Source organism: Lipophrys pholis, assembly GCF_963383615.2.
Source record: "Lipophrys pholis genome assembly, chromosome: 7".
NCBI classification, from domain to species: domain Eukaryota; kingdom Metazoa; phylum Chordata; class Actinopteri; order Blenniiformes; family Blenniidae; genus Lipophrys; species Lipophrys pholis.
In genome coordinates, this window is record NC_137638.1 from 14,259,547 (window position 1) to 14,283,824 (window position 24,278).

Here is a 24,278-nt window from a genome sequence, read left to right on the forward strand (position 1 = left end):
AGACGAGGAGTATGAAATGCGTGGAAGCTGTTGTGTTGAGATAAGGAATGAAGAGAGTTGATCTTTACACGGCCTGAATGAGACACAGAGAGCAGGAACTCATAAACACGCTGATTGCCGTCATTACGAGTTGAGGATATGCCAGTGGATATCCGCAAGGATGTATTCACTCAGTCAGCCAGACATTACCTGTCAGCCGTTACAGGTTATTGCCCCATCCAACTGTTTCATAATGTCAGGGGTTATTTCAGAGTTTGGATGCCGATCAATGGCAGCTCATCACCTCTGAATATGCTGCTCAGAAGAAGCTTTAGCCTTTTTTTTTTTCTTTTTTTTTTTGTTACAGAGACTAGTGACTAATAGCTCACAGCACGATTAGATGAATATATTTGAGTAATTAAAACAGCGCCAACAACCACGCTTTTCATTTATAATGTGTGCATTAAAATGGATGAGATTCAAAGTTTTAGTCAAAGTGCCACCAGCACTTTTGTTGTGGCGAGGTGGAAGAGTAACCCAAACTAAAATATTCTGCCGGGAAATGTGTCACTAAAGCCGGAGTGGAAGACGGGATGCCTTCACAGGCAGACTTCATGTCTTGACTGCAGCGCGTGCTGCCATCGTACCTTAAACCAGGGGTCAACCACGAACAGGTACTTCAGGGGATGCAGAGTAATACAAAGAGCAATCGGTTATATAGAGCTACAGAGGAGTTGCATATCTAACAAGACTCCTAAAGAATAAAAGCATTCTTGTTTATGTGAACCACTGACATAATGTGAAGGGAAATAATAGAGAGAAAATCATTATTTGTTGACTTTGCCTTCCAAATTTCATTTGTTTTCTTCTTGCACACAGTTTTTCAACAACACCACTGTTGTTTATTCTCTTTTTTTTCTTGCAATCATTAGCTCAGGCTACAGGACACACACTACTTTTCCTACAACTGCAGAATTCAGATTGACATCCGGTGTCTTCGTGGTTTTTGGTCCAGTCCTGTGATAAAACACAGAAAGGGATTTTATGAATTGAAAAATTCTTAAAATTGAAGATGTAACTTCACCTTCACTTATTCATTGTAACAGTATTAGTGAAATATTTCTATTGCATATAAATTGGAAATAGCTTTATTCACATGGATGTACTCATACAAGCATACATGGCTTTAAACGGGTCAACACTGGAGCGACAGTCATAACAAAAGTTTTCTTTGTCCTTTCAGACGTCCTTGGTTGAGAGCAGATTGCATCGCCCTTCAAACGTTTGTCATACCACCAAGCAGTTTGCAGATAAAAGTGCAGATCACACTGGTCTCAGAAGATCTGAAACTAAATATTGTGAGTAACATTGACACATAACCACAGTTCATTCAGACTCCTGGGCTGAAACCGGCTTGTTAGACAAACACATCCCTGTCGTCATTTTACAGCCGACGATGGTTCCAGATTTTTTTCTGGAACTCTCCTTCTGAGGTCACTTGTACCTGTCCACAGTCAGAAGCAGCTCTTTTTGCCATCAATAATTTGGACCAAAAACCAGAATCTTTTAGAGTCTAGATGTTGCTTCCCTCTGCAGCCAGCTGAGTGTGTTGGATTTGACTGTACTGAGGTGGTGGTTCCCGGTTCCATGTGCAGTCTGAGTCCTCCGAGCTGTTCTGGCTATAGAGCGGAGGAGCCAGACTCATCACCATGTCCACTCCGTCCACTGTGACCACAAGCTCAGAGGCACGGTCAGGAGGAACCCGACTGCCCTGACACTCTTCATACGACGGAGGAAAAAAGCTCGGCCTGCAGAAGAAACATTAAGATGAAGTTTGACTTGGGTTTGTCTTACAGCAACAACACCTTTACCAACTGAAAACTCTACAAATACACTAATTTCTCTATGTTTGAGTTCTAGGAAACTGAAATATAAACGATAATGTAAATAGAATGATATTACTATATCACATTTACTGAAAAAGGCAAAATTTACTAAAACCAAACATTTTTGATTGTTTAAAACTCGCAAAGGAGGCGATTGGAGTGTTTCAGTAACAGGCAGGTCTGAGACAACAGTGAGCCCGGAGCTGATACATCAGTGATGCTGCAGTGAAAGCTGGATACCTCATGGATGAAGTAGCATCATCGTCAAAGCCTTATTGTGAGAGTGAATTAGTAAAAATGTGTACGCTTAAAGTGGTGTGATGTTGAAGTGGTACTTATTCCTTGAGCTGTTCAACTTGTTGACATTTTGTGAAAGCTATTGTATTAAATGTAAGTTGTTCTTTTTTTTTATGATTTAGTCATATCTTGAATAAACAGTGAAACACTGATAGTTTTTGAATGGTTGTCACTGAAACAGTGCTAGCTTGCAAGGTATGAACTTCTAGGAAAGGAAATTGCATGCTTTACAAAATGTTTTAATACTTAATGAATTATAGGCTTAAACTGGCTCCACGAAATGGACATTTGACCACAACACATGCTATCTAATGAACACATTACTTCTTGGTAATTAACCTTTCGATAGTGAAGACATGGATGCTCTGCTCACAGCTTCCTCTCTGGTATAACTTGGTCTTCATGCTGTGGCAAATGTTCCAGAAGAACCCGGCCAGCATGGCCAGGAAGCCCAGGACGATCAGGATGTAGACGGGAATCGCCAAGTGTACGTACTCGGTCTTCAGTGTCATCATGTAAGCTAAGAGGCACGTCATTAATCCAAGGACAGGGATGACCACACGCGTGAGGGACCACAGATACTTCTTCATTTCCATGATCGTCCAGGTCACTTCTTACTTCTTCGGTGGATTCTACTCCTGCCTTCTCCTCTGTTGAGTTTCTGCCGCCCAAGGCTGATGAGTTTCTTAGCAGCTTTGAAAGAGATCCAACCGGAGGATTGTACTGAGTCTGTAGAAACGGCCACAGAATGAAATGATGTAGAACACAAATTAGTCCTTCACTGCGCCACATTTGTGTAAGACTGTGTGAGCTGCACTGCCTATTTAGCTTTGAGGGGAAGTGACCGACATGGTCCTGCCCTCCTGGTTGTATATTAACATGACAGACTATTAACATTGAGTTGAAGGGACAAGGGTGACAAAGTCACTGCTGGGGACTCATAACTGTAGATCTGTGAACTTATTGTTTGTGTTGGTGAAGGGAGTTGAGCAGTTCACATCTCTCTTCCCAAAACTTTTCTCTGGTGCCTAACTAACCTACCACTTTAACCCTGTGAGGTCTCTGTAAGGAAATGAACTGTCGAGACAAGGACAGTTCCCTCAATATTTGTCATCTAGTTAATTCCATGATTCATATCTTTTCAGAGAGATCACAGGCAGAGTTTGAGCTTTTTAAAACATTCACTGTCTACTTTGTACAAATAAGAGCGGGTCATCACAGGGCACACACACAGAGACAGACAACGACACACACTCACACGGAGACCATGCAGATTCCACACAGGAAGGTGGGAGGTGAGAGCATCAGCTGTGTTTTTATTTGCGTCCAAAATAGTGTCGCAGTGAAGTATAAAACACAAAGAATACACAGACATACATGTCACATGACATTTCAAAATGTAATCGAGCTCACCACTGCTCAAGTGCGGCACTAAATCTCTCTGTTCTATTAGGTTTTCAATGACGCGCTATTACAGTATGTTGCTGCAAATACAAAGAAACTGGAGCTGTAAAGAACATTCGGTCTTTTAACGGATGTTGGCACTGTCACAAAGTTCAACGTTTCATTCATTTAAAAAGACACAAGATATACTTTTATTCAGATACAAGCACTTAGTACCTTTCTGTCATATTAGAGTCTTATATTCCTTTTAAAAGTAATGATTTTCCCTCTCTATGTCCATGTAGGGGAATATATTTGTTGCACATTGCTACGTTTTCACATCGCTTCCAACTGGCAGTGGGTTGGAGCAGTCTGTGCTGATAAACTGTGTCAGTATTGCACAACATTGTTGTCAAAACAGTTCAAGCTTTGACTAAACAGAGTGGAAAAGTTATGAGGTACTTTTTTTTTCCCCCCTCACAAATCCGTTTTCATGGACCAGAACGAAGCTGTACTGCTTGTGAGATTGTGAAAAGTTTTATCAGCTTATTATCTAACATATTTCAGGAAATCATTAAATCTATGATGATTTTAAATCATTTAAAGTCCCCCTCGAAATATTGCACCATTGTGTTATTTCTGACAGTATGTATGACACAGAAAAATGTCAGGTGTCTCAGTAGTGGCACTAATGATTGCTGAGTGGACTGTGTTACTTTACTCCATCGTGAAGATTATCCTAATTGCTTAAGAGAGTGTATTTTCTGGCTCTATCTTTCGGAATGTTATTGCAAATCATCTGGACTGATAGTCAGGAGCAGCTGATCTGCAACGAAAGAAAAAAAAAAAAAAAAAGTAAAAGCAAACAAGAAAAAACAGTCTAAAGTCTTACAAACAGGAGAATGACACTGTAATTTGCTCCGTACGTACAGCAGACGGTCAGGAAATAATCAGGCTGAAGCGTTTGCCGGCAAGGTGTGTAATTTTCTTCGGGGAATTCATTGTCACCCCCGGGGGGATTTCAGTGTCTTTGTTATTACAACAGATGCATTGTAGGTGAGAAATCTTATCCGAGCGTTTTCCTGCTTTCCTCTGGTGACTTCCTTTATTTGTATAAAATCACTGTATACAAGCATCTGATTTAAGGCCTTTGATGGGAGCCAGTAGTGTCTGATACATATGCACCTGTGCAGAACACCGCTGAAAAACACCAAGGAAGGAGAAAACAATCCAATTGGGACCCTCGGAACCAGACGCAAACCTGCTGTTTCAATATGAGAGCAAATGTCATTAACTGATTAGAAGACATTATCTCTGTTATTATTAGAGGTTTACGGCAGCTCCAGACAGTAGCTCAGAGATTACAGCGACACTTTTAGTGGACGCTTTGTAGATAAAGTAACTCAAATGCTTAATTTACTGACACACGAATACACACAAACATATTTAGCCTGGTGAAGGGAAAAAAAATAGTGAAGATTCATAGTCACTTGAGTTCGATGAACATTATTTCTAGGAGACATCAGCAAATGCGTCCATATTTACACCTTTAGATCTGCTTCAGATTCCACATACATGAAACCATGTGAATGTGTGGGTCTCCGAGGTATGACATTGTTTTTCAGCGGATCATAACTTTAGCCAAGCAACAGAATTCTTTTAAATTTCACATAATCAATTGTCACCGATTGACCTTTAGCATTTGTCTCGTGAATTATATCCAACATTTCAGTAGGACTGAGGGTGCAAAGTTAAAAGTTTCTCCTCACATCTCAGTGCTAAACCCAGATGACTAATTAGGACATTTCCACACTTTGTTTAAGATAAAGGGATTTATTCATGCAACATGTGCAAATAAGTTGTGAAAAGTGATGAGTTACTGTCATTATTACACATCTCATCAACGCCTCGTAAGTTTTTAGTGACCTTCTATTTTACCAAAGCATTATATAAAAAAAAAAGGCTATTTACACAAATGTTTCCATTTCATCCAATTATATTTCACTAACCAAGGATTTTAAATTTCATACAGACTTTTCAGTGTTTTGATCTTGGATAAAGAAGAGTCTCTTACCTTAGAATAGATCCTGTCCAGTCACTCACTCAGTCCAAAGACACACGCTTTTCACTGAAGGACAGATTGAATGTAATTTGAGAAATGAAAGGCTCTCGGGCTTGTGTGTTGAGTGTGCGAGACCTTCGTTGACTGAGAGGTGCACAGATTCTTCACACAACCCAAGATTGTGTGATGCGGCGCTCCCTGAATGCAGAGTCACACTGGCTTGAACACTTTCCAAGGATTAAACATCATCACAACAACAAGAGTAATCATTTGTCTCCCAAGAGTTTTTGGGTGCTCTCTGTCCCTCGACGGGCCAACAGAGGTCTCCTTGGTACTGTCTTATCTGGTTCTCGATAAGAAAGTCGGTCAGGGTAGCAACAGAAGACACCCACTTCTGATGATGCAGCTCCATGATGTTACAAGCTTTTTAACATACTTAGATTAACAAAGAGCACAGTGTAGTGTAAGACAAACCTCATCATTTATCATAACAGCCTTATAACAACATAGACTGCGTTTTAGGCTTGTACATTCATTTACCCGCGAAATTTTTTTTAGGCTTACTATATGGCACATCATTAAATGATTAGTGCAGGTACCTGGACTGTCTGGTGGGGAAATCATTTGAGTGAATATTAGACATATATCTCCACCTCCACTGTGGGATGTTCTCTGATTATCTTCAAACCCCACTGCATTAAAGACGTTCAGTAAGGTGCGATTGGGCCCTCTTTTTTTTTTTTTTTTAATTATTGCCTGTATAATTAACGCCTGAAATATCACATTCAACAAACATGTGGTAAAGACTGATTACAACTAAACACATGTCAGACAAACCAGCAGACAAACAAAAGCAACAGTTTCAGTCCAGCTTCAATTAGGTTTGATTCCTATAGAACCAAACATGACACAGTCAATAAGAAATATTCACAAAGAAAAACCCAACGATTCCACATGAGCATGCGTATGAGCCTGGTTCTGCAGATAGAGGGAGTTCTTCCTTTCCACCGTCGCTTCTGCTTGGTTGTGTGGGTTTCTCTCTGTAAAAAGCACCTAGAAATGGCTGTGTAGTATTGGTGCTGTATAAATAAAGTTGAAATGAATTTTACTCGAATATGTTACAGTGGAAAGGAAAAACTGACTTCTATGAGGAGGAAGCCATTGCAGAACCAGGCTCAAAAGATGGAGACTTGGTGAGAAAACCTAGGAAATTCCAGAAAACCAGCCCTCTGAGAACAAAGTGTTAATCTGGGGTAATATAGGACTAACAGTTCCTTTATGACATGATGGAGCCTGGTTGCTTCGGGCTTCATAGGTTAAAAGAATCATTTTATGAAGAGAAGCCAATATTGGAGGGACGTGATCGCTCTTGCTCGTTCCTGTTATAGTAGACCCGTCGCAGCATTTTAAATCAAATGAAGAGTTTTTAAGCAGTTACTCAGACACCCTGATAATAGCGAGTTACGTTAGTCTACTCTGGAAGTAAAAAATGCACGAACGAATTTCTCACATCACTCTGAGTCAACATGTTCTTGAACTTAGAACCATTACGCCGGTGAAAGACTTGTTTAATGTGGGACTTGAAGGGTAAATCCTGGTCGAAAATAACTTGCAAGTTCTTCACAGGGGTACTGGAAGACAAAGCAATAGCATCCAGTGGTGTTATATGTTTCGATACAGACAACATGAGAGTTCTGTTTTATCTCTGTTCAGGAGTCGAAAATAACGGCTCATCCAAACTTTTCGGTCTTTAAGACAACCTCTAGTTCAATAAGCTGATCAATATCATCTGGTTTCACAGAAAATAGATTTGTGTGTGATCTGCATAACAATGGAAGTTATTGGAGTGTTTCCTGATGACATATTCTACAGGAAGCATGTATAATGGGGAAATTATGAGTCCTAATACAGAACCCGGTGGAACTCCATGGTTAGTGTTAGTCAGAGCTGAAGAGCCGTTATTAACATGAACAAAATGGGGTCTATCTGCTAAATATGACTGAGAACAGCCTAGTGCTGTACCTTTCATACCAATGTTATGTTCCAGTCTCCAGTTTGATGTTATGATCAATAGTATCGAATGTAGCACTGAGATCTAACAGGACGAGAACAGAGAGAAGTCCTTTGTCGGAGAAGATCATTAGTAAATTTGACCAGAGCTGTCTCTGTGCTATGATGGCCTTTAAAACCTGACTGATAGATCAATGGTCACATAGCTGAATCGCAAGAGCCATGATGTTGGAGAGAAGGATTAAATAGATTACATTGGAGGGTGGATACTGGCCTGTAACATGTTAAAACCCGTGGATCAAAAGTGAGCTTTTTAAGAAGAGGTGTAATAACAGCAACCTAAAGACTTGTGGTGCGTAACCTGCTACTAAGGATACATTGATCTGATCTAGTATTGACGAACTGATCAGGGGTAAAATGTCTTTAAACAGTCTCGTTGGGATTAGATCATGTGGCCAATGAAGCCACAACTGAAGATAACTAAGAGAGCTTCATGGTGTGGAGGCTGGAGAACTTTAAGTCGACTTGGTTTTCTATATCTGTACAGTGCAAGCTGTGTATATCCATGAAAAACAATCTTCTCCAAAATGTTTTTCCTTATTTCTTGAACAAGTATTGAGGATTATAAGTGTCCACAACAACATTCCCAGCATATATCCACACTTGAATCACAGTTGATTGTCAATTATTACCTAAAATTAAAATATGGTGCATATTTTAATATCTTGTTTCATATATTGAAGGTGCTTTTTAAATGGAAAAAAAAGAAAAAAAAAGAAAAGAAAAAGCAAAACAGCTAAACTAAGAAAAAGTGAATTTGGATGTTTGAAACATCATGTAGTAAATTATTTTAGTTGCATCACCAGAGAAGGTTTTGCACATGTAAACAGCTAATGAAATCAATGTCCGATCCACTACGCAGGCGGTCTAAATCAAGCTCTCTCTCTTGCCCTAACACTCCCACACACACACACACACAAATGTCTTCTTTTAGATCTCATTATTGAGTGATAATAATAGACAGAGTGAGACAGGGAGCCATTAACTGTGAGGGAAGGAGTGAAGGGCCAGTTATTAATCAGATGGACTCTGATGAGGACCTGCCACCCCGCATCATTAATCAGGATTAGACTGCTCACTCAGCACTACACAGCATCACTTGCTATATGCCCGCCAACTCAATACATGCCAATAATTAGATTGTTTACACAATCATATTATATTTACAGTTTGTGTATGTGCTACTGTACAATACACAGAGAGTGAGAGTGGGTCTGTTGCAGTGGCAGTACCATGAGGGGTCCACTGGGGGCAATGTTGGATTATTCTCTTTTTTTCCCCCCCCTCTTGCAAGTTGTAAGTGAGTGGGAGCCGTGCAGCGCAGCTTGGTTATGATTTGATTATGGGAGATTTGAAATATGCACCTAACACACACAGTTTCTTCTTTAATTGCCGGTCAGACAAGTTGATCAACATGCAGTCACAGTATCTCTGATCCCTTCAGCCATATATGCAACTTTAGTGTGAGCCTGTTTGTAGGCTCTGGCCTGCCTGGTTTCAATAACCACTATGATGATGCACAACCAGCGTGGGGATTGTGGCGAGGTTGTCCTCCTACGATTTGACACAGATTATAAATCTTCTTAGCTCTTAGATAACTTCTTTATGCAGTAAAAACCTTTTCCTTTACCCTTTAGCCATGTGGTATTTTGGCTTTGCTATTTTGGACAGCACAGATATTAATAGAAACTTTCCAACTCTGAGCCATGTATGTAAAACAAGTGAGAAATGCGGACAAACATCTGAAAGAGGGAAGTTTAAAAAAAAAAAGAAAAAGAAAAAAAGCTTTAATAAAATTGAGGAAAAGGTAGAAGAGGAAGATGTGAAACTCTCTTTGTGGCTCTCCTGCCACACTTCCCATGTCCATCCACTGTTGCGACATGTACTTTCATCCGTAGTGCTTCTCTGCTTTTTCCTGTAGTGGCTGTATAAACCCCCACGGTTGTCTGGACTAGCCAAGGCAGGAGGGGATCAATAGGGAGATCGATAGGGTCCCTGGGAGTCCTAATAGCCCTGTTACTGCTCCCTGACTCCCTGCCTGACTGCCTGATATAGCAGCACACTAGGGGGTGTCGAGAAGTGTGTTTCTGTGCGTGTGTATGCCATCCAGAACCTGTCTGTGACCCACCGCTGAGTCTGTGCCCACACTTAGGTCATGATACAACACAACAAGTTCAGTAATTGTTCCCATTGATAGAGCCTAATGGCCTTGTATGTGGGACACTGGTCCTCTATTGTGTTCACTTTCAGTCTTTGTTTCATGTTTCAGGGGAAACAAACTAGAAGAAACTTCAACATAGAAAGTGCTGCATAAAGGAAGGGCAAGTTTACAAACATATGATGAAACTAACGGACGTTTCATAACTGTTAGGTAATGAAGCTTACCATTACCGGTACTCTTTAAATCTCCATATAAGAGCCCTTTAAAACAACTCCTTCCAGCATATAGTTTATGGTGTGTGTATGTGTGTGTGTGTGTGTGTGTGTGTGTGTGTGTGTGTGTGTGTGTGTGTGTGTGTGTGTGTGTGTGTGTGTGTGTGTGTGTGTGTGTGTGTGTGTGTGTGTGGTTCCCAACCTTTTTACTTCTTTGTGCCCAGCAGGACTGCATCTAAGCAAGGCTGTGGACCCCCTCTCCAATATCTCTTTTGCCAAACCATCACAGGAAACTCTGGTGGGCCCACTCTCAACTAAATACAAAGAGAGAGAGAGAGCATAGACTACAGGAGAGAAACATGTATTAGTGAAACATGGTGAATGAGAAAGGAAAGCAGTTTCATTCTATAGCCGCGTCACTAGAAAATGGCCTAACAGTAAGCTTCATTAAATTAAAAAGTCTTTAGTCTAACCTTAAAGGTATGACTGCGCCAGCCTCCCTAATTGAAACTGGAAGCTTGTTCCACATTAGAGAAGCCTGATAGCTGGGAACTGCTCTGCTATAAGGCCAGGCACAGAATAAGCGTGTGGGTGTTGGCTGGTGGGTTGGTACGTGGCTGTATGACTTTCATACTGCAGCTTGAGTTGTGTCCCAACACACCCATCACAACCCTGCAATGAGCATTTAATCTGCCCTTTTATTTACTCTGACCCTATGATTTAATAACTGTGATCATATGGTAGTTCCTCTCGTTTAATTTATTTCTTAAGTGCATTTTGTTTGTCCATTTAATTCATAGATTTGTAAATTGGGTCAAAATTGAGCTTGGTACTGGAATTGAAGTTCACACATCTTGTTTTTTGTAATTCAACATTTGATGGAGGCTCCCTTCAAAATGTAGGTTTTTTTATTAAATAAGTGAGTATATGTTATGATAGAATAATAACACACAAAACACAGTGATTATTGTCATCTGTAGTCAAAATCCTACACTGCCTACTTAAACACATCCATCATCTCTATCATAGGCCTCCACCTCACTGAGGCAAATTTACAAAAAAAAATACACTCAGGCCCATGCCACTCACTTCATATCACTTTACATTTAGCAGGTTCAAGCAATTTGTATCAATCAAATGCAGGTAGATTATGCTTGATAATTGCTGTGGCACAATTAACAGTGGATTATGGCCTGGGAGCCCTAGTTTTACACCTCCGTTGTGTTTTAAGTTGATCTAAAATATAGTCTCAGGGACTGAGGCATCACTGGGACAACCCAAAGAGACCATCACATACATATCGACCTTTTACAGTCTAGTTAGAGTCACTACTCCAAACAACAGCCGTGTTCTTTTTCTGTATACTTTTTGAGGAGGGGAAAAGAAATGGCTCAAGGAGAACATGCAAACTCCACACAGACAGACCCTGGTCTGGACCTCCATCCTGCGAGCAGCCAGCACTCACTACTGCATAACTATATTGCACTCTTTGGGTATGTTTCTGAAGATTCCATTGACATACAATTTAATATGCAAGTATGCATGGTCATAATAGAAACCTGCCAGAGCGAAAGCTTCTGAAGCTTCTGAATCAATTTGTTTTTCATAATCCTTGAATAAATCATAAAGTACAGGGAAATATTGTTCAGAAAGCATGTGTTGTCAGAATCACATATTTGCTTCTTTTAAGCTTTTAAGGGTGATTTTCTTTTTGACAGAAAAAAGATGATCAATGTAATCCACTACTACAAATGTAATATTAGATACATTGTTATCTGGTATAATGGATTTATGTCGGTTCTGCAGCAATAAATATGAAATATGCCTTCCGCCTCTTTAGTAGATCCTTGTCGCAAAAACGTATAAAGACCTGTTATATTGTTTTCACTTGTACACATTTCAAATACTACCTTCTGGATTTGAATACTCCTCCAGTCTGATGACACATTTGCAGGTCGAAAAAAAAAAGCAATATAACCAAACCTGCGGCTCCACCTGGTGTGCGTTTGCAACCACTGGGGTTTGACTTGAGTGAAGGAATTTGTTCTGTGCCTCTGATATCGGAGGAAGATATCTGTGGGGCAAAACTTTTGCAAACTCCCCGAGATGTAGTTCTGATGTGCAGCCCGGATGATGAAGCCTGCTGCAGTGTATGTGTCATGCAGTGCCTGTCTGCTACCCCCCTCTGTGCCTGCATTGATATTTACACCACGGTGCAGCGCAGACTCTCTCGGTGTGCCCACTCCAAAATGAGTTGTGGAAAAAGTACAATATATCAAGACTGCCAAAGCTCGCTGCCGTCCAAGCCCCCTGCTGTTTTCCCAGATTATCAGACTTCACACGGGCACCTCTGTTGTGGTAATAAACGTGTGAGGAGCAGTGTTGGGAATAAAGCATGATGAAGTACTGTGTTAGTAGTAATTGGTCACTGTTATAAAACATATAACGAAGTTAAAGTTGTTAGCGGTCACTCTTGTTGATGAAAACAGTTTTAGAGCTGCTGCCTCTCCTGCTCTCCGAGGCTGATGATAGCACGCCTACCAAGGGCCGGATTTGTATTTGCAGAAAGAAAAAAGAATATTTGCTTACGTTTATAAGAACGGTTTGCTGCTGAGTTCTGCCGGGGCATGTGCACTGGAGAACTTGTGATTAAAAAAAAACAACAGACTTCTAAATAAAAGAGACAAGTGAGTTATTTTTATTTTTTTTAATAATTACCTTCCCAACGTGGGTGAAAAGGAGTTACAGCACGAGTTTGCACTAAGTGACTTGAAAGGGCTTGAAACTTCAGGGCAGACTGATAGAATGAGGGTGAGTGAGCATTCAGTTTAGTAACCAAATTTTTGCACCGTGGGGTCATCGCTGCATCTCTGCTCAAACATCAAAAACAGATGGGTAGAAAAAAAAAAAAAGACTACAAATAAGCACTTGGAAGCTGCCACATCTGAGGGGCCAAAAGGAAAAGATATTGAACAGAATGGGGGCTGTACACTGAGATCCTGCAAATACTCTTTTGGAGATGGTTTCACTTGAGGTGTGGCAACACGACTATGGATTTCGACTCGAGCCCCAGAGATACCATGTGGAGATTGGCAGTCTAATTAAACCTATGGAATATATTTACAGCATGGAATCGCACACCCGCGTCAGACAATATGTCTCTGCAGCCCATTATGGCTTTCCACAAATAAACCCGTGATCCCAGTCATACAGTACATACATCACATACTGGGGATGTGAGGACGTAAAGTTCAAAGATCCGCAGTGGAGTCATGTTGGAGGCAGATGTTGCGCTATATATTCAGAGTTCCCCACATTACGTTCCTCCTGGGTAAGATGATAAGATGATAAGGCCAGGGCCGTCCTGCATACGCCGGGGGGAGAGGTAATAATCGCAGCGTATAATTCAGGGTAATGAAGGCTCCGCCACTAGATCAGCCATAAAGAATGATAGGGGAGGCAGACGGGAAGCCGCTCACGCATTTGACCTCCACTGGCATCCCTCCACCTCCTATAAATTTGTGTCTGTGGTCTGACTCCAGGCAAGAAAAAAGGGAAGAGAAGGTGGTAAAGTAAAAGAAAGAGATGGACAGATGTGGAAAAAAATAAAGGCAGGGTGGAGGACCCCAAAAAAAAGGAGAGTGACAGAGTAAAAGAGAGCGAAGGAGCATATGATTTAGTCTCAGTCAAGACACAGAGGTCAAAACTTTTTCTCTGATCTTTAAAGAAATATACTGGAGTTCTTTTGTCCTTAGAGACTCCTGGAGCGAGAGCAGCCTTCCACGAGGTTGAGATTGAAACTCCTATTTAGACGGAAAACCCCATTGTTTTAATTTCTTGTGCAGCATGTAAGAAATCTGTCATCACTGATTGGCAGATGAAAACATGCCCAAAAATAAACTACAGCATCTATTACCGTCAAACAAGAAAACATTCCCTCGTCTCTCACACAACCCCCTCCCCGCTCTGAAGCATCCCACCTCGCTGCTTCCCCTCCAGTTCATCGGTATGCAGGCGGTGTGGTGGTATACTGTGGGCAAACTGGGCTGCGCTGCTCTCCTCTACATGTCTGCTAAATGACAGTAATTATTTTCCTGGGCTGCAGGCGACTCATGCATGTTTTATTTCCACCTCCACCTCCCCCATCTGCCTTCATGGCGATGCATGGCGCACACCACTGTGGTGGAATGGAAAAAAAAAAGAAAAAGAAAAAAACACAGCAGATCATTTTATTTCTCTCCATACCTTCCTATGGGTCCCCACAGGGTTCTGTTGCCTCAGCTCCTTTAGTGAGGAGGCCCGGTCTTTTATGGTACCATGGGAGTTTTTGCAGGGACTGACAGATGCTGTTAGGCTGGTCTCATGATGGTCCAGACACAGATAAAGACACCTAATGGTGGTTTGAGTATACTGGCTGCTGTTGTAAGCATTTTGCTTTAAAATGGCCACCGTATTTCAGTTGAAGACTTGAAGACTGTCTTTTTTTTTTTTTCTCTTTCCAAATTGACCCCAGAGGTCATCATTTGTCCCATAGTTATTCCTTACTGTGACACTGCCTTATATTGGTCATAGTGAGCTGGAATAAAAGGAGGAAGAGAGATATTCTCCTTATGGAGGCCCACGCCCACAAGGAGGAGGTTGAGAAAGATGAAAGGGTTAATGAAACTTCTAACACCAGACTGTAAGACTCTCTGCATCAACCCATGTTGATGTAGATCCCCTCATGTTAACCAACTTTTTTTTGCTATCAAGAAGTAAAATATACATATATTACAGACACTCTTTCGTCTAAATGTTCAGTTTCAAAATCTTGATGCCAAATTTAAGGGATTAATAAAACATATAAAGGAAAAGGATCATTTGCGCTGTTTGATTGATTTAATGTACCTTGTGTGACAGGGTTTATGTTCTCTCCTGGGCCTTGATCCACAGTGGGTCAGCCATCAATTGCGAAGTTGGCAGCATCATCCTCTAGTTTCTGTCCCTGTGTCCTTGGGTGAGACACTGAACCCCAAGGAGCTACCAATGCCGTGTGAGCACACTGGGTGGCAGTCCTATCAGCACCCGTGTGTGAATGAGCGAATGAGGGTGAAAGTGTGAAGTGCAGGGGATGCTCTACGATGAAAACCTGCCTTAGAATACACGGAAAGAAACATTTTTGAAACACACGTGAGAGTAAGAAGCGTGGAGTCACTGTCAGAGGCCGTGTCAGTAACTCGGAGGTAACTCACCACTGTGACAACCCAGTGAAATCACCTACTGAATATGCATCATTGCGCATTTGTGTAATGGCTTTTTATATTGATGTGCAATGATCCTCAAGGCTGAATCACACACTGGTCTTGAACCGACTCTAAACATTGTCGGTTGAAGAATATCTGTTTTCTTCCTGATTCGGGAGCTATTCCCAATGCTTTAGAATGTACTGTATTATGTATATTGTTTTGGATGTGTGGTCTATTCTGTGACATTCATTCGTGTAAAGTCTTCATTGCAACGAGTCTGCAGCAGCTCCTCTGGTTTGCAACATAGCATGACATTACAAACAGCCCAACATCCATACACAATATTTGCTCACTTTTTACCAAGAGCGTCACGGGTTGGCTCCTATCCCAGACAGCTAACCATCCACGCTGACAGTCACACTGACAGCTAATTAAGAATCAAAACCAAATGTGCATGACTTTGGATTATGAGAGACGGTTGGAGCACCTGGTGAAAACGTGGGGACTCCTCACAGAACGGCTTGAACCGGAGAGCCAGCAGGCTCGAGTCCAGCGCTTTCTGACTGCGAGTCGACTGTGCCACCTCCAACCCAAGATGTACCCGTAGTGCATGCACTCAGCTCTGACAGGACAGCTCATTATAGTTGAAACAATAGGAAATCAACTCCATCAGAACCCAGTCAAGGTTGCCTGATGAATGCATCCTATTAAATCCAGAGAAAGCTGTATCCCCCCCCCGCTTCATGGCACTGTGTTGTGTGTCACACCGTCCTGTGACATGCAGCTCGTTTGGCGCGACTCAGGGGATCTCTAATACCCCTGCAGCTTTCATAATGAACATGTGGCTTCTCTCTCTTGGGCACAATTTAGCGTAATTCATAAGCAGAGGACGGGGCATTAGCCAGATGGTGCTGTGGGTGGCATCCTTTCTCTGGCCATCCATTAGAACTATGCGAGTGACAAAAATTCCAGTGCGAGGAGACAGACAAGGTATCTACTTTCAGCATCCATCCAACTGTTTGTGTTTGTGTGTGGACTGAGGATGTTAGGAGGAGATAACGGGGCTCTCCGCAGCGCTGGTTTTCCTCCGGGGAAATGAGTGAAGTAAGAGAAATAAATAAACACGCGAACAAATTTAGACACAGTGAAAACATTTCGAGATGGATGTGCATTGTCGTAACTAACCTGTAAAATGTTTCTTCGGGAAAAACTAAAAACTCGACCTGCATTTGTCTACCACGGGGAATAGGAAAGGATAGGACGGTACCTGAATAATTTTGGGATCTCATCACTCTTCCTCCGTATCCCACTTTGGATCCTAACTTTAAGCAAAATAAATTACGCTTATTTTTGGAATGCCCAAATAATATAAATGATAGAAAAAAGGATACAAAAGGTTTGTTTATTTCTTCAGGGAATTCCCTAAACAATGACAACGGGTATGTAATGGTCAAAACGATTATTCAGAAAACTGAACCAATCACAATTTTCTGAGAATAAAATACATGAAAACAGAACTTGACCAGAGAAACATATTGAATTCTCATTAGTTTAATATTTCCTTTGTCTTGAAAGATCATTGCGGTTTCTTTCAAGTACATTTTGAGGCTTAGTTTGACTTTGGGACACATGAACAATCACACCATTTTAATTTATTTGTATCACTCTGACAATATTTTCCAGGAGGCGACTATTTACACAAAATAAAAGCTTCAATGAAATCAATTGTGCACAACTCACAACTGGACAGGCAAAGTTTCTGACTTTCCCAATACAGCATTACCTGGTGAAAACGAATTGATGCACAATTTTGGGTTTTGGTATAATTCTTATGGTGTAAGTAATAACTGAGGGGATTTACCACAGAGACGGAGAGGAGCAAAACAGTTTGGAACTCTCAGCTGAGAACAGAAAGATGTCATATCAGTGTGATGAATAAAACCATTTGATTGGTCTTGTCACTTCTTTCTTTCTTTCTATCTTTCTTTCTTTCTTTCTTTCTTTCTTTCTTTCTTTCTTTCTTTCTTTCTTTCTTTCTTTAATATGACTATTCAATGTTCTTAATTCAGTAATGTCTTTTCAAAATGAAGAGGATATCATTTTATTCTTTTTGTATGCGCGTTGGTTCAACCACCATCTGAAAACAGAAACATAACAACGCATATAAAAATCACATGTGTATATCAGCATATGTATTAGCATGTGTTATTATTCCATGTTTTTACACTATTCATAAACTGAGTGACATCCACAGACACACAGGTAGGAGTGAACAGTCACACACACACACACACACACACACACACACACACACACACACACACACACACACACACACACACACACACTGATCAGCAACTCAGCCTTGCGTGGCTCTCACTTCGTCAGTGGAGGTGTCAGGGTCCCCATGGCAACTGTATAATGGGGCAGGCCTAATTCAATCCCAGGGGCGAATGGTGGGTCTGGCGGAGACGCACAGGGAGAATTGGTCTGAGTCTGAAACCCATTGAAGTCAGAGCTGATGTGTTTTAGCCGATGCATGCTCAGTCACCGAAGAGAAAACATTCTCTCAGTACTTCCTACCAAACTTCTGGATCCAGTCTTAGCTCCCCTTCTCTCTGGGCTAATTTTTATTTCACTCTCTCATGTTTTTTCACTTTCCTTCTCTTTGTTCATTCACTTTGATTTTGAGAAACTATTTTCTCTGTTCATAACAAGACTTCCTTGCATGTCTCTTGGTTCTCACTCCCCCTATCTTTCTCTTGCATTGGTCAATCAATATCTCATACACTTTTCTCTCTCTCTCTCTCTCTCTCTCTCTCTCTCTCTCTCTCTCTGACATTCAGGAACCTGATAGGATTTCATTAGTACCTCTGGATCTTGTTGTATTATTGTTATCCCTCCCAGAAGAAGACAGGGATTAGCGCTGGGGGTGGAGACAAGTTAAAGTAATAAGCCTGAATCCAGCAGTCCATACACACACACACACACACACACACACACACACACACACACACACACACACACACACACACACACACACACACACACACACACACACACACACACACACACACACACACACACACACACACACACACACACACACACACACACACACACACACACACACAAAGGTGAGCAAGGAAAAACAGACAGAAAAGAAGGAGGCGGCAAAGATCCAAATGCAAAAAGGATGCGGCAGCCATCACAGTATTCCCGTGTTATTATTACCATACGAAACCAATCACACCGCTTCATACGTACAGCCCAGTGAGAGTAAGGCTTTGCAGCTTGTTATAGAGGGAACAGTTTGTTACGGGGGGGAAAGAATGGTGCGTAACTCCTGTCACTGGTTCTGCATATAGAAAGGCCTGGGACTGGCCTGGGGCTATCTGTGTTTGCAGATGGGGGAGGGTAGGAAGGAAGTGGGTAGATTTGCATCCCTTTGACTCTATATCTCTGAGCGGCAGAGAAAAAGGGAGAGGAGAGGAAAAGGAGAGGAAGAGGAGAGGAAGAGGAGAGGAAGAGGAGAGGCGAGGAAAGGAGAGGAGAGTGAAAACATCAACATTTGTAAAGAGAAAAGTGCTGGTTGGAAGCTGTTGCTGATTGGTTGCTGTCAAGCTCAACTCATGGAAACATTTAATCCAATCTGATTTACATACTGTAGTGTTCACTGCAGTTGCACTTGACATAAAGTGTTTTTCACCATTGCAGGCCCAGCCACACTCGTGAGCAGGGAGAGAAAATGTGGAGCCGAGGCAGCGCCGTTCACACAGCCATGCACAGGCTGAGAGACTGGCCATTACATTGACTTGAATAGATTTCTTGTGTGCATGAATAGCCCAGTGAGGAGAGGGAGGGAAAAAAAAAAAAGACTATGTTGCCTCTCTATGGGTTCATATTGATATTCATAGTAGCTCTCCACACCGAGAGCACAAATGTCAGTGAAAACGGCCTTGATATATGCTCTCATTCGCCCCTCTTCCTGTCGCTCCATCCTTCTTTTTCCCGGTGTCTCTTCCCCTTTCTTTGTTCCCGTGAGCCGGACGCACTGTGCCTGCTGCTGCCGGATAGGGAAAAAAATGAAAAAGTAGCAGAGGAATGATGGAGTGAGTGGGGGACGTTATGCTGTTACTCATTTAGGCTTTTAATCAACCAGCACTGGAATGTTAAAGTCATCTCCTGTGTGAAGCCTTTCCTCTCTGACTATAGTCTTGTATATTCCCGCAGCCCCATGTACTCAGAGCATGTTGCACACACTATTAAATGTCACATTACCTGGAATATGAACCTTTGTTTGACTCTGAGGACTACTCGGTAAGGCTAAAGGAATGGGGTTGGTTGGCATGAAATCCTTTTCAGCTCATATTCCACCTCCATCGTTATTGGAGTCTTTAACATATCTTTTTGCCATGCTGTAGGTTATTCAAGTCAAACTCTACATACGCATAGTCTCTGTTTACATGTGTGTTTTTGTCCGTGAAATATATTAGAAAAGGAAAAGAGGAGTGAAGAAGGTTTTTCCTCCATTTCCTCAGCAGTCATTGTGACATTATAAACATTGGCCAGCAGATTTAAAGCCTTTGGACAGGCGTCCGACAGAAAGCTGGCGAAGGAATGAGAGTAGAAATAAAAGTTTTTTTTTTAGAAGGGATCAGTTGGGTCACAGGTACATAAATCCATGCATGTTTTGTTGTTTATTGCCTTTGGAAGACTCTTTCCACCACAATAACTAAATTTACTTGTATATTCATAAAGACCTACTCAAAAACAACTGGGCGATATTGCCGCATATCCCCGTATCACCTGGTTTCTGGAAGGTGTTTAAAGCAGCAAACAACTTCTTTTAATATCATTCAAGAGTCCTGAGTGCAATTCAGTGAAAACAATGGATGTAAAACAAACAGCAGATTAGACCCTGTAGAGTATCTGCTTATTCCGGGGCTCATCTCCTCCAGTCTGGTGGCAGTTCAAATGATATTGGCTGACTTGTTATACATAGCTCAATATATTCCAATAGCTTATAATGATTACAGATATTGGAACCAATAAAACATTTGTGGGCCAGAAATTGTGAAAGAATAAAATTAAATGATGTGTGTAACTTTGTTCTAACATTTTATGTCCCTCCGAGGCTCGTTCTGCTCTGCCTGAAAACGGCGAGAATGTCAAAAGAGGTAAAAAAAAAAAAAAAAAAGATGGCACCACAGTGTGTGCTCAGGGTGTAAGTTATGGCCGTAACTTTCTCACTCTGTCAGCCGCTTTAACCGTCTGTCCTGGAGGACACATTAACTTGGTATCCTTAAATAAAGTCCTTTAAATAAAGCTGGGGGAGTTAAATAATGAGAAAGCTGCTCCCACTGTCCTTTCTGCTTTTAAATGAACCTCTGCCTTTCTTATTAATGTCCCCTTATCGCTCATCATGGCCACTGACCCGCTGCTGTAACCCCTTCCCACTCAACCACATGAGAAGCTCCGGCAAGTGGTCGGCACAGAAGTAATTGAGGGCAATTTTCAAATTAAAATTTAAACCCCTCGTCCATCTTTGTGCGATGGGAGGGGGGCGGGGGAAAGGGGTTCTGGGGCTGATGACTTGATCAGGTTTTGCGAGCCGGGCAGGTACTCAGGCTGGGAGAGGTGGGATGATGAACGAGGGGCATTAATCTCCGTGACAGAGAGAGAGGAGTTAGCAGCAGTGATAGCAGCGCTAACGGCTTTAATTAGCATTTAATCAGACGCCTCGGGGCCGATGGAGGGGGAGAGAGGAGATCAAACTCCAACGGCCTTCTGTAAGAAGAGGAGGAAAAGGAAGGCAGTCCCTGTGGTAGCCAGGCCAGTGCTGCAGGCTGCACTGAAGAACACATGTCTGTGATCCTCTTCTTGTTCTCCTGTAATGATAACAAGTTCAATGCACCACAAAGGCCCAGGACCTTTTGCAGAAAGAGGACGAGTTAAAAGAGCATAGACTGCATTCTTCAGATACTGTTTATGTTTTTTCCTCGATAGACGGTGCCAGTCCTGAATACCATATTGGAAGACTGTAAGGGATGATTGGAGAATGAGAATAAAACTCAGTTAGATTATGGGGGATCCAAAGAACGCACTTCTGCCGGTGAACATGTTTTTGATACCAAATGAACGGTCATGGAGACGTGACAAGAGATGCGCTGTATTTCATACTTCTGAAGGCACTTGATGGTTTGATGTGAAGGTGGATGCCCTTCATGGCACCTTGGTCCTTGCTCCTCTACTCAGGGCTTAACTTGCTCCGTCACCAGGCAATTCTAAAAGACATTTATAAAGTCTAGGAAACGTCTCATAGAAGGACTCAAACAACATATTTGCATCCAGTCGCAATTCCGCTTTCTTTTTTTTTTTTTTTCATTTGACAAAAAACAGAACAAAAACTAAAGCTTCTGATTTGAAGAGATTGCACAAAAGTTTTAACGGTTTAAATGGGGTCACTTTTAGATACTGGATTAATTCTGCGCCTCCCAGTCACTGTTATGTGCCGAGTTGTAACAATGAGAGCCCAGGAGGTGCTTGGACTCTCTACTATTAGTGGTTTGTTTTTCACTGCAGTGGTGGCACAGGCTCATGGGTATTACAGCATTTTAAACCATCTGAAATGCCAACCTACACAGTCTTTTTTTTTACAACCCACAGATGTCTACTGTATCCGTGCAAGAATAGAATATTTACTCAAGTCAAAAAGCCACTTTTAAATCTAATATTACCACAAATTGCGTGACACAGCTGCAGCCTGAACGGCGCGTTAAAAAGAACCAGTGTGTAGATTTTAGAGGGGACCTTTTTTGGCAGTGATGGAATTCAGTTTTCAAAACTCTTGTTTTCATTAGTGTAACTAAGAGTGGTTGTGTCTTGGTGGGTCCTGCTCCATGAAGCCCAAAACCTTCTGCTGCCATGTTTCTACAGTAGTCTAGAATAAACAAAGCAAACACTGGCTCTAATGAGGGGCTTTCACTTCTGTCTTTCTTTTTTTTTTAATCCTCCGTTTGCATTTTCACAGTCACTTTGGTTCTCTCGCCGGCTTGGAAGTGGAGGGTTATGGGAGTGTTCCGTTCATTTACTTGTACTTTGCAGCCCTGCTCCAACACACCTGGATTTAATGAACGTGTCATCACGATGCTCTGGAGGAATCCCGATATCGAGCCCCTCATTAGAATCAGGTGTGTTGGAGCAAAGTGACATCTAAACATGAAGAACCGTGGCTCCCCGGGGCCCGGGGTGTCCAGGACGGTGGGCCACAGCTTAAAGCAGTCCTGTAAAGCATGTTACAGCAAAGCAATTAGGAGGAGGAGAGGAGCACGTTTATGGACATACAGAGTAAAGCCTTTGTTATATCGGGCTGTGACAACTCACAACGAGCTGGAGACACAAAATTGAAGAAGGAAAATGCAAATTAGATTCAATTTTATCCCGGAGTCCCACTGAATTGGCGCTTTGTATGTTTTGCATGAGTGCGCCGAGAATCTCACACAGACTTCAGGTAGAAATTTGGTGAAAAGTTGCCCGGCGTTAACATGCTGGTCACACAAAAAATTTGCCTCGACATTTGCACCAATTCTGTAACGCAACATCATCATCCATCAATTTCCAAACATCTATTGGGCTGGAACAGGCAACAGTTTTGCAAAAACAATTAGGGAGTCATAAAAATGACCGTTGCCGTCCCAGTCCAGTCATCATTTTGTTATCAGGCTTTAAGTAAAAGTGGCTCATAAAAGAAGAGCAGAAGTTGTTGGATGAAGACCAGACGATTCAAGCAACATATTTGCATTGCTCTGTAACTCACTCGTAATTACAAAGCCTTGCAAAGTTTTCATGATACTTTGAAAACTCCATTTGCAGATTCCATTCCCAACGTGTTGCAGCCCTGTGAGATAAGAGTTTAAGACGAACAAACATCAGTTTACCAGACTGCTATCAAGAATTCTGCACTTGGATTACAGGTTAAGAAAATAACAAACATCTGCTTTTCTAAGGATCTTGGAAAAACAAGTGCCTTGTGAACAAAGCTCAGAAAAACAAAGCTTAAACGACAATAACTGACAGCTGCGAAATGCACACATGGTATTGTTGAAATGTTCAGGAGGGTCATGTGTTTTACATTGTTGATATCGTAAAAAGAAAACCATGCCATTTAAATTTGCAGTTGGGGATGAATATTTCTAGAACGAGGCAACTCGAGAATTTTGACAGTACGAGATCAAATAGCTTCTGACTGGAATAATGCTCCTTTGTCCAAAAGTTGTTGCCTCGATATGCTGATCAAATTTTGAGATACGCTACATTTTTTTTCTTTGCATCATTTGCCCGCAACTTGAATTGTTCTTACGTGGCCGCCTATAAATGAAAATATGAATCATAACAGATGAACGGGAAAATGTCAAGGGCTTGATATGTTGAGAAGTCGCTGTGCAGTGTGTGTGTGTGTGTGTGTGTGTGTGTGTGAGAGAAAGAGAGGGAGTCAAAGAGAAAGATGGTGAACGCTGTAGACGGAAAGTTTTGATGGTGATGGTGAGGAAGAGGGCTTTTGGCATGAAAGAGGCCAGTGTGTGATCATGATGTCATTAGAAGTATACAGTGAGACAGACTGGAGGAGGCTGCTGCACCAGCTGCACCCAGGGGACGTCATTACCAACTGGAACTGAGCAGGGACCTGAGCACAGGTCGGACACACAGGAAGTGGTCTTGCGCTCACACACACACATACACAAGTGAGTTTGTGTGTGTTTATATGCACATGCATTGGTGTGTTTTTTTGTTTTTTGTTATTCCTCAACACGCACGTATATACACTATTTCTCACAGGCAGGCATCCATCACATAACAAATGGACAGACCTGTCTGGCCTCTGGCGGCACACCGGTGCTTCTGTTGCTAAACCTGACAAATTCCTCAATATCTAAGTGGACACCTCTGTGGACAAATGCACCTCATTAATGGGTGCACACAGATGGACGGCATACACACATG

The 24,278-nt window shown here is 41.8% G+C and overlaps 1 protein-coding gene across 1 annotated transcript; it reads right to left on the reverse strand.

Annotated features, from left to right (window-relative positions):
- Positions 1-1,112: 1,112 nt before the first annotated feature.
- On the reverse strand, positions 1,113-5,952 carry LOC308111795 (transmembrane protein 252-like). The gene is made up of 3 exons (XM_080466825.1): positions 5,620-5,952; positions 2,502-2,891; positions 1,113-1,787 (listed from the first exon to the last, which is right to left on the reverse strand). Exons 2-3 carry the CDS (start codon positions 2,756-2,758, stop codon positions 1,553-1,555), a joined length of 492 nt encoding a protein of 163 aa, XP_080322951.1. The 5' UTR covers positions 2,759-2,891; positions 5,620-5,952; the 3' UTR covers positions 1,113-1,552.
- Positions 5,953-24,278: the final 18,326 nt, after the last annotated feature.

Bases quoted from the DNA above. Each gene is read 5' to 3' on its own strand.
- LOC308111795 (XM_080466825.1), bottom strand. From the start codon at position 2,758: ATGGAAATGAAGAAGTATCTGTGGTCCCTCACGCGTGTGGTCATCCCT. The intron at 1,788-2,501 runs GTTAATTACCAA...TTTCTTCTGCAG, and splicing joins CATGTCTTCACTATCGAAAG to GCCGAGCTTTTTTCCTCCGT.